At 38.2% G+C, this 17,910-nt stretch overlaps 1 protein-coding gene across 1 annotated transcript; it reads left to right on the top strand.

Moving 5' to 3' along the window:
- Positions 1-161: 161 nt before the first annotated feature.
- On the top strand, positions 162-14,958 carry LOC117431112 (E3 ubiquitin-protein ligase CHIP-like). Its single transcript, XM_034051751.3, has 8 exons — positions 162-924; positions 2,448-2,680; positions 9,197-9,395; positions 11,233-11,398; positions 11,865-11,949; positions 12,554-12,610; positions 13,131-13,247; positions 13,934-14,958. The coding sequence occupies exons 2-8, from the start codon at positions 2,567-2,569 to the stop codon at positions 14,057-14,059; spliced, it is 864 nt and encodes a 287-aa protein (XP_033907642.1). The 5' UTR covers positions 162-924; positions 2,448-2,566; the 3' UTR covers positions 14,060-14,958.
- The last annotated feature ends 2,952 nt before the right edge of the window (positions 14,959-17,910 follow it).

The following is a 17,910-nucleotide window of genomic DNA, read 5'->3' on the forward strand; positions in this document are numbered from 1 at the left end:
AACGATCAAAAAACACACCCGTTTTGTAAATCAATATTTTCACGTGATATTTGTGATTTGAATCTATTACCCGAACAAGCCAAAGTTTAAACACCAACTAAACAGCTGTTCTCTATCTCTGCTACAGGGAATGAAGTTCTTACCTAGGCAATATGGCCGCTTCATTTGCGAACTGCTGCTAGGCGAGTTTGAATGGGCGTGTCTGATCTAATCCTACTGTATAGCTATGGTTCTGCCATTGTAATTCCATGTAGTTTTTTGTAAATGTAAACGCATTTCATTTAAAATAACCCGAGCGCCATGAACAGTTAATAATATTAGGCTATTTGTTGTTTTTAAAATTTAAATACGTTTTTGGGAAGTTTAACATGGTACAACTGAGTTTGTGACTGAAAAAAAACCTCCGCGCTTTGTGACCTAAATGGCTTTCCATATAACTCTATGTTCGTTTTTACTCTATGGTGAAAGATTGTGTTATTTATGACGGGAACTTCCGATCTGTGTGTTTTTGTAACAGAACTTCTTATCAGAGCTTCGTCACCAAAACAAGAAACTGAGGAAGCGCCCTGGGGGAGAAACGTCAAAGATACTAGAACTAGATCATACAAAAATCGAAGATATAAAAAAATAGTAACAAACGTGTAATAAAGTCAAGGGTTTTAAAGGAATAATAGTTAGGGTACGAAGCTGCGGCCGACGGGGGAGGAACCCGGGTTTTGCCTGCTGGCGGTCGCTGGTTGAGACAGCGGCTGGTAAGGGGAAGGCAGCCAGTCTGACTGCTTTTGCAGAACAGGTGTTGGAGGGGGAAGCAGGGATCGACTAGGGGTCATATAAAATCACTGAAATACCTGGGGGGAAAAAACCCAAAGAGAAATAAACGGGTGGCAAAAGAAAGGTTTCCACGTTCCTGTCGGCATTTGTATAGTAAGTATTAATATAAAATTGCACGGGCCTCGCTGACAGATTTAGTAAGATATTCACACATGGCAACTAAGTATGCTTTAGACGTGTCCTCAATTTGCAATATGTGTTTATGCAGGAGGCCTGCCATTTTATTTATATTAAAAGCTGTGACTATGACGCTGCAGCTTATAGACAGACACAAGATAGCGTTCCTAGATAAAACCGACGGCCGGGCTAAAAAACAAAACAAAACAAACGTTAATTTATTTTGTATTTTTAATAACCTGGACAAGTGTACTAAACATTTGTTTATTTTATAACGACACCCAAAATATCATTTGAAACCTAATTTCACTTCACACAGTACCCGTTAATGTGTGTGTGTGTCCCTCCTGGGTTCAGTAGAAATTACGATTTGTAGGAAACTATTGTTTCAGTTCAGTTATGTTGCTATAATGATGGTCATTTATATTAAATACGCTACTATGCAACACATTTCAAATGGTGCTAATTATGACCTGTGATCCGAATTGATTGACATTAATATATTCATGTCGAAATTACAGATGTATTTAATAATGTAGTGATTAGATGCGATTAGAACCACAGCTAGGTGTGGTGGGGAACACTAGACAAGACTGACTTGCTCAACACAGGTCCTTTAAGGCATCGATATAGATGAGTGAAAGAAGGTGTTTTTCTCTTTACTGATATTGTCTGATGCTTTGATTACAATCTGAAGACCCCTGTAGGATTATCAGTTCCTCTATTAAAGGTTGATAATGCCATCAGTTCTTAGTGATGTTTGATACAGGTTGAGTAACATTTTTATTGTTCAGAAAAGCTGTAGAAAGTCAGTTCGATACAGAAACAGCACCTAGTCTTGACAGATGGCATCATTCAAACCAGTTAGGTTTATGGGTTTGTTTGTTTTTTTCCACAGCAGCATTTGAAAGTGGCCAGATAGCTTTATAGAGACTATTTCAAGATGGCTTTATAGAGACTGTATTTCAAGATGGCTTTATAGAGACTCAGTGAGATTTCAGTGTTGTGCACGCTTGCAGTGAAAGATTCTTCACTCCCCCAAACAAACCTTATGCACATACAGTATAGAAATGTATAAATATAACGGGGTGCGCGCACCGCGCAGACAACACCCTTTCTAGGAATGGACTGGTTTTACAGTGCTGGGTTTGACTGCATCATGTTTTGCTGTCTGCTAGGGATGTGAATAGTTTGGAGTTTAAAACGTTTATACGTTTTCCAAGTGTTAAACGCTTACAATTTAATTTAAAGATATGCGTGTCAGATATAGAGGTCAGCTATAGTGTTTATACATTAGGATGTGTGCAGTGTAAGGTTAAATATGGTACACTTGCAGTGTCCTTTTACATGAATGTTGGCGTGCATCCATCATAAAAAATTAACAGCATTTCTCCTGATGGCTTTTTTGATTGGTTACAAATAATTGCAAATATGGGTTCAAATATGTTTAATCGTAAATGTTTAAGAAATAAAACATCCCTACTGTGTGTTCTGTGCAGGGATCGGGGGGTGGTTTCAGCCTGAAGGAGCCCGAGGGATTGCCGGGTGGCCAGCCGGAGACACGGGGAGCAGGATTGGGAAGCAGAGCGGAGCGGGTGCTGCGGGGGTGGCGGAGAAGATGGCAGGCAGCCCCGAGAAAAGCGCCTCCGCCCAGGAGCTGAAGGAGCAGGGGAACCGGCTCTTCCTCAACCGCAAGTACCAGGAAGCGGCAGTCTGCTACAGCAAAGCTATCGTGAGTACCAGGCATGAACAGCAAATCCAGGAGGATATTTATCACCAGAATTTGCAGTACAAATGTAGAAAATTAGAGACGTGTTTTAATATCACTGCTATAAGATTTAAAATTCCCACATCGCCAGTCCTGGGTTTCAGAACTATCATGTGTTATAAAAGTTATTTCACACCAAGTGCGTCGTGCCAAAGCATCAGTGTCCAGCTTAACATTCATTTTTTAGAATACTGTACGTCTATGGAGGCTTTCGCACTGGCCCTGTAGTCTAAAACGTACAGCATCTACAATATACTGTATTCCTATTGCTCTCTGGGTGTCTGGAATAAATGTACTCATTTAACAAATATATTTATGAAAAATATATATCAATATGGCAAATAAGTTTTTATTACCGTGTTCAAATAAGGAGACATTTAGAGTGTGAAAGATTGTTTCTGAGTAGGCTAAAAAAAAAGAATAAAACATACCAGAGAGTTGAAAGCACACAAGCAGGCACCTACAGTGTCCAAGAAATGGGTTTCAGAAAGCTAGACAGAAAAAAGACTAGAAAACAGATAAACCTCTCATTTAAGGCTGGGGCGATGCCTACATTTTCACCATCGATATATACAGTACTGTGCAAAAGTTTTAGGCAGGTGTGAAAAAATGCTGTAAAGTAAGAATGCTTTCAAAAATAGACATGTTAATAGATTATATTTATCAATTAACTAAATGCAAAGTGAGTGAACAAAAGAAAAATCTAAATCAAATCCATATTTGGTGTGACCACCCTTTGCCTTCAAAACAGCATCAATTCTTCTAGGTACACTTGCACAAAGTCAGGGATTTTGTAGGCATATAGTCAGGTGTATGATTAAACAATTATACCAAACAGGTGCTAATGGTCATCAATTCAATATGTAGGTTGAAACACAATCATTAACTGAAACAGAAACAGCTGTGTAGGAGGAATAAAACTGGGTGAGGAACAGCCAAACTCAGCTAACAAGGTGAGGTTGCTGAAGACAGTTTACTGTCAAAAGTCATACACCATGGCAAGACTGAGCACAGCAACAAGACACAAGGTAGTTATATTGCATCAGCAAGGTCTCTCCCAGGCAGAAATTTCAAGGCAGACAGGGGTTTCCAGATGTGCTGTCCAAGCTCTTTTGAAGAAGCACAAAGAAAGGGGCAACGTTGAGGACCGTAGACACAGTGGTCGGCCAAGGAAACTTACTGCAGCAGATGAAAGACACATCATGCTTACTTCCCTTCGCAATCGGAAGATGTCCAGCAGTGCCATCAGCTCAGAATTGGCAGAAAACAGTGGGACCCTGGTACACCCATCTACTGTCCGGAGAAGTCTGGTCAGAAGTGGCCTTCGTGGAAGACTTGCGGCCAAAAAGCCATACCTCCGATGTGGAAACAAGGCCAAGCGACTCAACTATGCACGAAAACACAGGAACTGGGGTGCAGAAAAATGGCAGCAGGTGCTCTGGACTGATGAGTCAAAATTTGAAATATTTGGCTGTAGCAGAAGGCAGTTTGTTCGCCGAAGGGCTGGAGAGCGGTACACGAATGAGTGTCTGCAGGCAACAGTGAAGCATGGTGGAGGTTCCTTGCAAGTTTGGGGCTGCATTTCTGCAAATGGAGTTGGGGATTTGGTCAGAATTAATGGTCTCCTCAGTGCTGAGAAGTACAGGTAGATACTTATCCATCATGCAATACCATCAGGGAGGCATCTGATTGGCCCCAAATTTATTCTGCAACAACAACCCCAAACATACAGCGAAAGTCAGTAAGAACTATCTTCAGTGTAAAGAAGAACAAGGAGTCCTGGAAGTGATGGTATGGCCCCCACAGAGCCCTGATCTCAACATCATCGAGTCTGTCTGGGATTACATGAAGAGAGAGAAGCAACTGAGGCTGCCTAAATCCACAGAAGAACTGTGGTTAGTTCTCCAAGATGTTTGGGCCAACCTACCTGCCGAGTTCCTTCAAAAACTGTGTGCAAGTGTACCTAGAAGAATTGATGCTGTTTTGAAGGCAAAGGGTGGTCACACCAAATATGGATTTGATGTAGATTTTTCTTCTGTTCACTCACTTTGCATTTTGTTAATTGATAAATATAAACTATTAACATGTCTATTTTTGAAAGCATTCTTACCTTACAGCATTTTTTCACACCTGCCTAAAACTTTTGCACAGTACTGTATATATTTTTTTTAAAAGCCGATGCATCGATTCATTGACATTATGAAAGGGTAAAAAATAAATTGTCTAAACATGTGGAGCTGTATATTACTATGCAACATTGCTAAAGGTTTAAAAACTATTATACTGATTTAAATTACATCAGTTTGTGCATATAGTAATAATAATAAAAAAGATTGAATCATTCAAAGCAAAATCCATTGATTTTAACCAAAAAAAATAATAAAAAAAATCCAGGGAACATTATAGATAATTTACAAAAAGTTCACAGTTCAGTAACAGTATTGTCCATGGCTTAGCTTTTATTTTTGTTAAGGAACACGATAGCATCCACTTTTTGCTTTCAGCAATGACCGGAGCTTGCGTACAATCTGCCCAGCCTTACTGAATACATGCTCACTAGGTACCGACGTTACCGGGATGCTTAAGATGCTTCTGGCCAAGCATGCAACTTTTGGAAAGCGATCTTGATTGTTTTTCCACTACAAAAGCGGATCCTAAGGGTAGTTAAGATGAATAAATGGTGATCTCACATTCAGTGCTGCTGGGCTCATGTGGGGTTTTTTTGTGTCCACGACACACTTCTGTTTTTGACTTCTTTTTAAGTGGCAAATCCTCATTACTTTCACATTTGCTACCTCCACTTTTTTTCACTAGCCAGGTTAGGTTCAGAAAACTGCACAGCTTCTCTTACACTAGATTTGGCCTCTTTCTGTTAGGAAGTCTTAAGTTGCGGAAACGTTGATCAACAAAAGAAGCTATCAACAGTGGCATAACTTTTTCATTTGGCTCATTTAGGTGACTAAGGTTGAAACGGCGTGTCCAAACTATTTTGTATAAACAGATTAATGTTGTGCCCTGCCACCACCATTAGGCCCCCAGCGATGTCGCTAACTTGCAACAAAGGCATTGCCCTGCAAATATTTGCCGCATTGTCATGTGCACATGCAATTATTTTTGAACTCATCCCAAAGTCAGTGTTGATTTGGTTGATCTCAGCTAAATTAACAGCGATGTGTCTGTCGTTGAGTTTTCTTGCTGCTAAAAAGTTTGTTTTCATTTCCCAGTCCGATGTGATATAATGGCAGGTAACTCTGAGATATGCTTCCTCAGCCATGGTTGTCCACACATCTGTACTGATTGACAGCGAATTACACTGGTCAGAAAAATGGTTTTGAATTTTGTCTTTCGCACGTTCATGTTTTTTAAAGATGTCAACTTGGACACGTCTTTCAGCATGGCATCTGATAGCCTGGTGCAAGATGTGTAACCAGTTGTCGAAATGCAGCTCCCTCAGCAATATTTATAGGCCCTACATCTTGACATCACTCATCGACAATCATACTTGTAATCTGTTTTGCTCTGAAGCAACTGATGGTAAGTGCTATTTTTAGCACACTCAGATTTTGTTTGGAGTTTTGTAGGGTGCCATCTCATTAAATGGTCATGCAAATTCCCAGACATTTGTCGCATAGACTGCACTTTACTTTCTTGCCGTATTCATTTTTAGAAAATAACTGCCAAACGTTGGAAGGCATTGTATAACTGTTGAGATTTGTTATCTTTAATGTTAACTTGCTCTGTTGCTCGCCCTGAAAACTCCCGCGCAGATGCGATCCCATCATAAAAAGTCCCCGGAGGGGGGAGAAGGTGAGCTCAATTGCACGTAGATTCAGTGAGTCAGAACTGTGGAGCCGGGGGAAGCTCTGCACTAAAATCCAATAAATAATTGCCGTTTCCAAAAAAAAACCCGTCCCTACTGAAAACCTTTACACAGAAACGATGTACAGGCTTGACTATCAATAGTGTTCAAACTATACGATGGATCGATGCATCACCTCAGCCTTACTCTTGCTTATCTATAGTTTGCAAAAAGATGTTCATCCAGTCTGAAGTATTTTCTTGAGCAATGTTTTGTTTTGGAGAATTGTTTTGTTTATTTTCAATAGACTTGTGGTGGGACGAGGGGAGTAAATGTAGAAAGATGCACTGGGGCAGGGGTTCCCAAACTTTTTTACCTGAGGCCCACCTGTTCAGCTGCATTAAGCACTGCGGCCCACTATTAGCACTCCTTGGGAAAATGGCAAATTAAAAACATTTTATATGTTTAAACCTGTAACATTATAAATAAACCTAATCTAAACTGTGCTTTATTCATTTGAATAAATATTGTGAAAGATGGAACTCACATAGAATATGCATTGAGTGAAAATAACATTTTTTTAAAAAACTTTAATTTTAGTAACTAAAATAAATAGCAAAAACTTTATCAAACTTTTAAATTAGGTACCTTTTGTATAATTTAACATTTTAGAAATGCAGTTATTCTTCTTGGTCATCAAACTAGAAAGTGCATGTCTCTTATTATTCCCATTTATAAATACCTGAACAGGAATCACTTTTGAGTAAAACCAGTACAACGTGCACAAGAACATAACTCTTAAATCCTAATTTCTGAACACTGTGCAACTAGTACGTCCAGCTGTTACCTCTCACACTGAACTGTTATGCACAAAAAAGATGAATGTGCACAATACAGAAGGAAACGAGAGCCTTTCATAAGTTACTTATTTCGCCACTACTCAATACAACTTGCAAAATCACCCCTCCCCCCCCCAAAAAAAAAAAAAAATCGCCACTTAACCAAAAGAAAAATTATGAAAGTAAATCCATCTGCAGTGAAATTTGAATGTAAAAAAATGTTTGTTTTTTTATTCTTATTTTCCAACAAAACATATTCTAGCAGTACCCTTGAGCAAGGTACTTTACCTAGATTGCTCCAGTAAAAACCCAACTGTATAAATGGGTAATTGCATGTAAAAATAATGTGATATCTTGTAACAATTGTATATAGTCGCCCTGGATAAGGGCATCTGCTAAGAAATAAATAATAATAATAATAATAATATCTAAACTTTAATAAACCAATTACCGGTATGTAACAAGATTTATCAGTTTGATTAATAACTTGATTTAGTTAATATTGAGACATACATCAAAGTACACAATATTTTAAATGTTAATAGCTAATTAGTTACAAACATATTCATCATAGGCATCAATTGCATTTTTAAGTGAATGTTATCAAGTACAAAAGTTAGTATGAAAATGTTTCTACGAAAGAAAAAACCCATTCCAGCATTTCAAAACTGAGCCCATGGTACAAATACATTCAAACTCCTGTAGCTGCCTTTTTTATTCTTTATACTTTGCAAAACGTATTCTTTGGTAGTGGATTCGTCATATTGTAATTTTATTAATACTAAACACACTGTTTACATCTGCCAGCAGAGCGATCACATGACCACACTGCCCTATTGTCAGAGCTCTCGCTCTACATCCCGCCTACAGGTAGGCAATCTGTTAGCTCTGATTTGTGCATTTCTGCTTTGATTGACAGTCCGCCGCCAATACTGCCTTGCTACACTTTATTTTGCTACAGTTACAGCTGCCGCAGGCGCCTGCTTTTGTTAAAATAATTATAAACAGTCATTGCTGTGAGTGTATGTCTGTGTGTGAAATGGGAAGGTACTTTCAATAACGAAGGAGACTGCTCTACAGTGCGGCAAATGTACACACCACTTGAAATGACTAATGAAATGTAATGTATACCAAATATTTCTAAAATATTTACCATTTTTATTAATTTGTTTTTGGCAATAGACACAACTGTATTATTTAGTTATGATGAAATATTACTGCTGTTACAGTACTTGGTGCTGAAAGATATAAAAATATAATTCTGTATTTTTAAGCAAATGTTGCATCCTGTGACCGCGCTTCTAATTAATTGATTGAAGCCTTTGCTGTGAGAGCAACTTGACGGCGTCAAAACTCGGCGGTCACTGACGCTGCGACGCAACGAGCTTGGTGTGAAAAGTCCTTAAGTATATGATTTAAATGATCATGACCCCTGATGAGGAGATGCTAAATAAATGGTTCCTTCCTGGACAACTCTTACAGGCTCAAGTGTGACTGTAGTGCTTTGATACTTGCAATCCGTTCAGAACAGGTTTACCAGGGGCCGCATTGTTTGAACTGCTGGCATTTGGTCATTTCAGCAATATCCAAAAACAAGGGAAGTTCTGAATCCCAGTGCAAGTTTCAAGCCTTAAAAATATTTAGAGCGTCGCTAATCCAAATGTGATGAAGTAATTGTGTGTCGCTGAATCTGGAGGATATAAGGAGATGCTTGACCAGCTGTTTTTTTGTATGAAGGTATCAGAATCATGGTTTTTTTGGAGGAACCTGTCCTTTCCTTTCATTCACACATGGGTCACTGTGATCTACTTTGATCTTAAACTGTGTTTGTTCTTTTTTCAGAACCGGAATCCCTCAGTGGCAGTGTACTACACCAACCGGGCTCTGTGCTACGTGAAGCTGCAGCAGCACGACAAAGCCCTGGCTGACTGCAAGCATGCGCTGGAGCTGGACAGCCAGTCAGTGAAGGCACACTTCTTCCTGGGCCAATGCCATCTGGAGCTGGAGAACTATGACGAGGCCATCGGCAACCTGCAGAGAGGTCAGGGAATGAGAGGGAAGAGCTGGACTGTGCTCCGCGGTCTTCACGATACCATACGAATCACGAAACAGTAAACTAAGTGTGAAACATTACACAATTATTGACCTATTTGATAGTGCAAGTGTTTGGAATAAAACAGGTTTTTGTGAAATAAGATTCACAACCTGCTTTGCTTTTGTTTTCTGATTTAATATTTAAAAGAGAATTATTTAAAACAAAATGACAAATATTGTAAATAATAATAATATAAAAATAATAATAAATCGGTACAATTGCACAGTTTAGAATTTTTTTTTTTTTTTTTTAAATCAGTTTTGCAAAAAATTCGGGATCTCAGAGTTCTTTTAAATGGAGATTCATTTTAACCAAATGCTGTTGGTGAATGCTACCCTTGCATGACTTTTTATGTCGGTATAAATTAGGAATAGATTCAGTAATATAGGGACTGTTAAGAAGTGTGTACCTTGGCTCCAACCAAATTAAGGATACATTTGTTTTCCACAATACTGTAGGGAAGCAAACGAAATGCACTAGGGACTGGTAATGTTTTTAGTGCTCGCAGATGCTTAAGATAGTTTTGAATGATTTAATGTTTCCTGTGTAGGTGATACATAGAGAATAATAGACGTTATGATACCTGCATTGGCTCAGATCTGACATTGCTGTCTTCAATTGTGAAGGTGATGATGATCCTAACTAATGTAATGTCAGTCTGATGGTGTCATTTACAATTAGATTTGTTGTATTCCCCGAGTATGGGTGTTTGATTCGTGCCTCAGTTTAGAATCTTTACAACGTGACTCATCGCAAGAACTTAGGGCAAGTCCTTGATGCAAACAAACAAAAAATCCATTATGGTCAAGCTGTTGATTTTAAATATGCTGGTGGAAAAGCGCTGTGTTCCCTTCTGTCATTAAATGAACTCGGATGACTAACAATAATCCGCCTCTGCTTAGCTCTCCGGTTCACTGTCAGTGGGCTTGACAAAAACATCCTCTACACACAGGGATTGAAAAGCTGGGGTGAGGCTGCCAGACTAGTTACAAATACATTTTATTCTTGGATTTTCAATTTAGATATAAACACCTTCACTATCCTGCAACAGTATTGGGACATATCAATGTTATAATATACATCTTAGTGACAGGGATACAGGGATAAGTGGTAGGCCTTGACCATATACGTTAATCGGTTACTTTCACTGCACTACATTTGTTTTTGCAGTTTGCCCATTCTTCACGTTTTTCAGTTAGATTCAAAATCTTTTTTTTTTTTTTTTTTTTTATATATAAAAGAGATCTGTTCTAAAGAACTGCTTATTTAATTGTGATGACACTTGTATATGTTGTGATGTAGCTCTTACTTGATATGTACTGCCGTGGTGGAGGAGGATATATAATGATACTGAAGTCCCTCTCATCTTCTGATTTTATCTAAGTGGAATTTGCACAAAACATTTGAACTGCTCTTGAAAATTTGAATAGAGGAGGATTTAATCTACTTTAATATATCCTGTCATTTTTCACACTAGGAAAATACATAGACCTATTGTTACAGCCACATAAAAATGTTGAATAACAGCGAGCCTGTTTATGCCACATGGTGTGTGAATAGAAATATCACAGTATCGAGATTGTTTAAAAATACACTGCTGAGATGCAGGCAACACAGGGTCCCGCAAAGGTAATGTAATGTGTTGCTTGTACACCTGCTTTCTCACATCTTTAAATGTGTTCCTTACTTGTTGCCAGCACACAGGAAGGTCCCCAAAATGTTGCAGGTTTCTATATAAGGGCTTTACGTTCTCAGTGTGAAGGATTTATTTGTCTGTTTCCAGCCTACAACCTGGCTAAGGAGCAGCGGCTGAACTTCGGAGACGATATCCCTGGAGCTCTCAGGATAGCAAAGAAGAAACGCTGGAACAACATCGAAGAGAAGCGCATCAACCAGGAGAACGAGCTGCACGCCTATCTCACTAAACTCATCCTAGCAGAGAAAGAGAGGTACAATGAGTTAGTGCTGCTGTCCCATAGCTTTTAGAAAAAAAAGAAATGCATGGAAATGTTTCACTCTCTCCGAAGAAAATTAAGAAATAAATGGACCCTAGTGATTATATTTGTCTAATGGTAAGGTGGTGTTTATGTTTTATTTAAATACATATATTATTTAAGAGCAAGTAGCTTCAAATGTCATTTTAATAGATGTTATATGATGTTTGAAATCATTGTGAGTTTCTTAGTTCTATTGCTCCAATATTGAATTATTGATTTTCTTAAAATCTCCCTTTACCTGGCTTGGAGCTTGCTTTGAAAGGTCAAATTGTCAGTTCAGTGCAGGTGTTTACAATTTCCAACCCAGTTCAAAGCAAGCTCTAAACCACCACACTGCAGTTGTCCCATTGATTGTATGAGTATGATGACTTTGTGTTATAAGAGTATGGGTATGTTGATTTTTCCATTACCTCTGCAGTGAACAAGCAGACTTCAGAGAACAACAAGAGAACTTGGAAGACAACAGATGCAAGAATGAATTAGCAAAGATTGAGGCTAAGCACGTAAGACATGGTTTTCCTTTTATTGTGTTGACTAGCCTTGTCAGATTCAAAGTCAACTTTTTCTTTACAGTTATTATACAACAAAGGTTATCAAATACTGACTTAAACAACAGCAAATGCTAAATTCTAATATCATTGAAGACATTTTAAAGAAATCGTGCAGCTCGATGCAATGTGTTACATCATTTACCTGCATAATGTGCATGATAAATGATGGATCAGATCCAGTGTGCAGTGGCCTTAAAAGGGTCCCGAACCTACTGTATGAGGATGTTTGAAGGGACCGTTTAGACTGCTGCACCTTGGCACTGCTGGGAAGCTCTTGTACTCGATTGCTTTATTATTCAGCAAGTCAAATTTGAATCCACTTGTATATTGGACTTTGCCTGCCAGAATCGGTTTTCCAGTATTGATTTCCTAATTTAATGAGTGAATGCAGTCAGGGCAGAGTTTAACTAGACACTAGAGAGTACAGGATCAATTTCAGGTAATCATTGCTTAAATGCTTCTACACAGGAATACATGCTGCATGTGCACAAATAAACATGGCAAGGTACGGAGTTTTTGTAATTCTCCAATAAAAATTGTTTTCTCTGTTATACAGGATAAGTACCTGTCAGACATGGAAGAGTTGTTCTCTCAAGTAGATGAAAAAAGGAAGGTGGGTGAATGTTCAGTCTTATAAAATAGCCATCTTCTCTATGCTATATCCATTAATTGGAAATGAGTTGGTTTAGTTCGTCCAAACCATGAAAATATGTGATCATTATGTAATTGTACAAAGTGTCCCATAAGTCAGGAATCGTAGGTATAATTGTTAATTTTGGCTGTCTTTCAGTTTCTTTCAGGTGTGAAATGTCTTTAAGCAAATAGGAATGAATTCAGATCATTTTGATGTGTGGTGCAGATAGTTAACTTGTTATGGCCACCCAATTTTACAAAAAATATCAAATCGGCATAATATGTAATATTTCCTATGGCTTATGGGAACCCCAGTATAATAGAAAAATAAAAACTCAGTCGTCTGATTAATTTACGTACCACAGTAGCACAGGAAACAAGCTTAGCTAAAAAAAAGATTGCAAACGTTGAGAAACGTTGTCTTTTTGTTACATACAGCATTGACTTTGTTTCATAGTCGTGTTTGCTGTTGAAAGATGCTGTTTGTGTTCTCTGTACAGAAGCGGGATATCCCTGATTATCTGTGTGGAAAGATCAGCTTTGAGTTGATGAGAGAGCCCTGCATTACCCCCAGTGGAATCACATATGACCGCAAAGACATAGAGGAGCATCTACAGGTAAAAACATCATCCAACCATTAGCACATGCTAGGCTAATATACATCTGTTACTATGCAAGTAAGCAGTAGATAATCAGAATGGAAACAGTAATAATTTGGAAACTTTAACTTTCAAATTTCTCTGTGTGACTAATACCTTGTCTCACTTTTGCTGGCCAAAAATATTAATACCCATCTTTTTGTTTTGATATTGCTCTCATGAGTAGCATGCAATAAATGTTGATTATGAGAGGAGTCACAGATCCCAATTTAGCACTTTATCTTACTACTGTGCAAGGGTAACGTTAGGTAGTCTTTGTTTAGTACAAAGGATTGTATAGGTAAGAGTTTTAACACTGGGGTGGTGGTTCTTGGCCCATTTCCAGTTCTGAATCCAATCAGGCATTGCTGGATCAAGTTAAAGATGGTGGTGAAAGGAAGACCATCATAACGGCTAGTTTTACAGATCTCAATTGCCCTTAATCTTGAGGCTGTCTAATCTTACCTTAGGTAAGGTAGTTCGATATGTCCTAATCTTGGGCTATCATACCAGTTCAAGTATTGAGCAGCTGATCTGTTGAAACGTGGCAATATATATCCCTCAGACTTCTTTTAAAGGAGCTTTAAAATAGATGTCTAGAACCATTGATAAATCCAAAGCCGGTCATACCAACATTGTGCTCTATCTTGTTTTGTGTATTGTAGCGAGTTGGACACTTTGACCCTGTGACCCGGAGTCCCTTAACCCAGGATCAGCTCATCCCAAACCTGGCCATGAAGGAGGTGATCGACGCATTTATCTCAGAGAATGGCTGGGTGGAGGATTACTGACCTGCAGGGTTCAAGACTAACCGAAATGCCCTCCTGGATTTGCACTTTAACCCAGCAGCCGTGCAACAGACTTACGGAGCACGAGCCCCTGGAATGTCTCATTTTACCATTGTTTTAATTTGCTCTCAAAGGCTGGGAGCTGATCCCCATGAAAATATATATATACAAAATGGCATACAAAAAAAATCATACGGTACTTGTGGCTACTACAAATCATTTTGAATTTCTTTGTCAGTAATACCCTTTATTCTTTTTATGCACTGAGCACCATTTCACACAGTCTACTTCTTGTTTTATTAGTCCTTAGAACTGGGTCAACATCCAGAACCCTGGTAGGTGCCAGTTTTCAATCCTAGCTATTCCACTCACTTGTCTGGCTGCAGTTTTCAGATTGGGCCACTAGTTATTTTTTTCCCTGTGATTCAGCCACATGCCTGCAAATCATGGTTACAAGTATCGGCACCCATGGAAAATGGAGCTCTTCCAGTGTGGTTATTGTTTGAGGGGAGTAACTGATTAACTGATCTAGTCTATGTCCCCACCACTCATTTATACTGGGGTCCCCAGAAAGTGATGTTTTCCAAATACAGCAAAAGATGTTGTATTTAAAAAATGTATTGTACACTTTGCTGCCTTCATCCCATGAGATTTAAAGAACACAAGACACAGGCTTGGGGGTAAGGGGGGGGGGTAAGGGGGGAGGAAGTTGGACATATTGTATTGTGTATGTATGAAGTATCTGAACTCTCAAGACTATCTTTTCTTCATTGGCATTCATAAAGCTATGGCATCACAATAACGGCATTGTAATGTAGCACTGTAGTGGTTTTGCTGTTTTGCATTTGTGTCCCACACTTGTGTGGTACTAATAAGGTCTAAATACAGTTTTCTGAACTGCCTATCCCTGTGTTTCTCCACCCATATGCCAAACACACACACACTCACTATTAAAGTGATTCTAGCTAGCACAATAATTCTATATATTTTCCACTTGAAGCCATTTTTTTTTATCTTCATATCTCTTTAAATTGTCTATAGCAGGGGTCTTCAACCCCGGTCCTGGAGAGCTACAGGGTCTTCTGGTTTTCGTTTCAACCAAGCTCTATTACTTAATTGAACCAGTTACTGGCTTCATTAATATAGATTAACATGTGTTCCAGATCTTTAGCCATTGATGATGTAAAGACACCTATAAAACCTGCAGGATTGGGGCTGTCCAGGACCAGGGTTGAAGACCGCTGGTCTATAGCCTTCAGTGGGTTTGAAACTCAGAATAATTTCTGTTTTGTAGGGTTTTTTTATAATTTAAAACAAATTGTCATATTTAAAATATTTGACAGGAACACATCAGTATTGTTTTTGTTTGTTTACTATTTTTTTGCCAATGTTTTTGGAGTCTGAAATCCTTTTGACTCGGTGTGTTGTATTATGTACCCAAGCGTTAAATATCCTCAAACACTCGAAACACGGTTCATTTCATAAATATGGTGGTGATTTTGTGGTGTGATTTTTGCAGCAAAGTTTTTTAGATATGTATGTAGTGGAGATTTCCTTACGTCTGTTACATTTATGTATTTTTCTAGCCGAAGAACCGCTTATTCAATTATATTGAAACATGGAGAGACCATTCATTTTTAAAGTCTATGAAAAAGTCAAGCCAAATGTTTCGCTTAGTGCACTGCATGAAACGTTTGTCTACTCTTACCTTAGAATTCTGATTGAGCTCTTTTGAAGTAAATAATAAGGTTTTGAGACTTGCAGAATCTGGGTATATATGCAGGAACCTTTATGTCCATATGTCACAAATACGTTTTTGTTCATGTAATTTCTTTTAAATGTATGGTGCTTGTAAAATCAAGGTTGTTTTTGCACTGGGAGTTTGTGTAACCATACATTCAGGTCAAGAACAGTCTGCAGTATGATCGTTAAACTTGCTGCGTCTGCAAAGACGAATGTAGAACATGGCTAACTATAAAGTTTTTATCAAGTGTGTGGTAGCTGTACCCTTGCTGAAAGGTTTTAAACCAGGTGCGGGTCCCTTTTGAGTCAGAGAAAGAGACTGGGAAGCCGGAGTTCAGTGCTGAGATGGTAAGTGCCGAGGATTTTTTCTATTCTCTCAAATCTTTTGCATTAAGAATCTCTGTTATAAATAGCTTATTTTCAAACATGAACACCCCTTTCTTTGTGTTGACAGGTTAGTTTTCATAGATTTAGTTTAATTTTCGGGGGGGGGGGGAATAATGTGGTTTACCATGTTTACTTTTACACGAATTGTAAATTCCTAACTGTTTAATTTTGAACCATGGCAGGGATTTATGTTGCTGACAAAAGTGGAGTTTACTCCCATGTCACGTAATTTACCCCAATAAACAGATGTTCTTTCTTCTTTGCACAGGGTCTCCCAAGAAGAATAGATCTGATCACAGCTGACCTTTCGCTGTGTGTTTACTCCTAATGTTCAGCCTCTAATAGTGTATATAGGATACACCATATACATTCATAGGGGCAATTTCCATGGAAAAAGATAAATAAGTCTCACCTTTTTATCACTGAATTTTGGTAGTACTTTTGGGTTGTGTGTGTTTCCATGTGCTTTTCTTTTAGCCAGATAAATTCTCGTTCCAAACCCAAATAGCATAATTAATATTAAAATACAGGAGGGTAGATTTAAAGGTTTGTGTCTGAGTTCCAATTTGGCCTGCGCAACTGCTTTCCTGGGTTTCCACAAAGTTTATAGGTTGTGTTAAAACACAAAGTGCACCCTGCCTTATTTGGCCACCAAAAAAATAATAAACAAACAATAATAATAAAAAATAAACATTCCATAAGAAGGTGCTCTGTACTATCCTTGTATTTGCATAACATTTTTTACAGCATATATATTTATTATAAACCCTATTATACACATTGTTATTATTATTATCAATTGATAATTTAGCAGATGCTTTTATCCAAAGCGACAGAGATTAGGGGTGACCTGCACCAACAACTCCTGCTACTTAATCAGACCTTGATTTGACATCTCATTCAAAGGATATATACACACGTACCATACAAATCTGAGCGGTTTAGTACAGTAAATTTAAATATTGGTAGTAAATCAGGCTTCCCTTCTCGCTGCGTTTCCCACTACATATTATTGTCGAAATACCTGAAATCGAATTCTGCAGTGACAGTGTATGTATGTGTATAATGCTGTAAGAATTTTTTTTTTTTATACTTGCAATATACTTGCTTTCAAGGTGGATTTGTGTTCATTTGTTCAAAAACCAGAAAAAAACCATACAAATAGATAACCAGAACAGTCTTAAGTTAAGACTCCCTCTTTATCACCATTTGAAATAAAACGTTTTATGCTGTGTTTCATTATATACAAGTGAAGAGTAGCAGCTAATAATAATGACGCATAACATACGGTACTTGCATAACAGTAAAAGCTCTCACAAAATTGAACCGCCACTACAGTATTTAACCTTCAGTCACAAAATGTAACAGTAAGTAGGTACAGTACAGTCTTCTTTCCTGTTGCTAACCATAGCAATGGGAAAGAAGATCACTGATTGGCTAGAGAGGATGACAAGACATACCAATCCCCCACTAGCAAAAGACAATGTGAGAGTGATGTTTCCTTTTATTTTTCAGCATTATTTTGCAACAAAATTACATATAAACAATGGAAACATTGTAGTCGCAGGAAAAGTTACAGCAACTATAAAAAGTTGTGGTTTGTGTTAAAATGTGCGGTTTCCGTGACAAATTCACGGCCCGCAATTTTCTTACAGCCATATATATATTACATACACACACACACAGCTGTAGTCAAAAGTTTACATACCCCAATGGAAATTTAT

The sequence above is a fragment of the Acipenser ruthenus genome, chromosome 22 (assembly GCF_902713425.1).
Source record: "Acipenser ruthenus chromosome 22, fAciRut3.2 maternal haplotype, whole genome shotgun sequence".
Lineage (NCBI taxonomy): Eukaryota > Metazoa > Chordata > Actinopteri > Acipenseriformes > Acipenseridae > Acipenser > Acipenser ruthenus.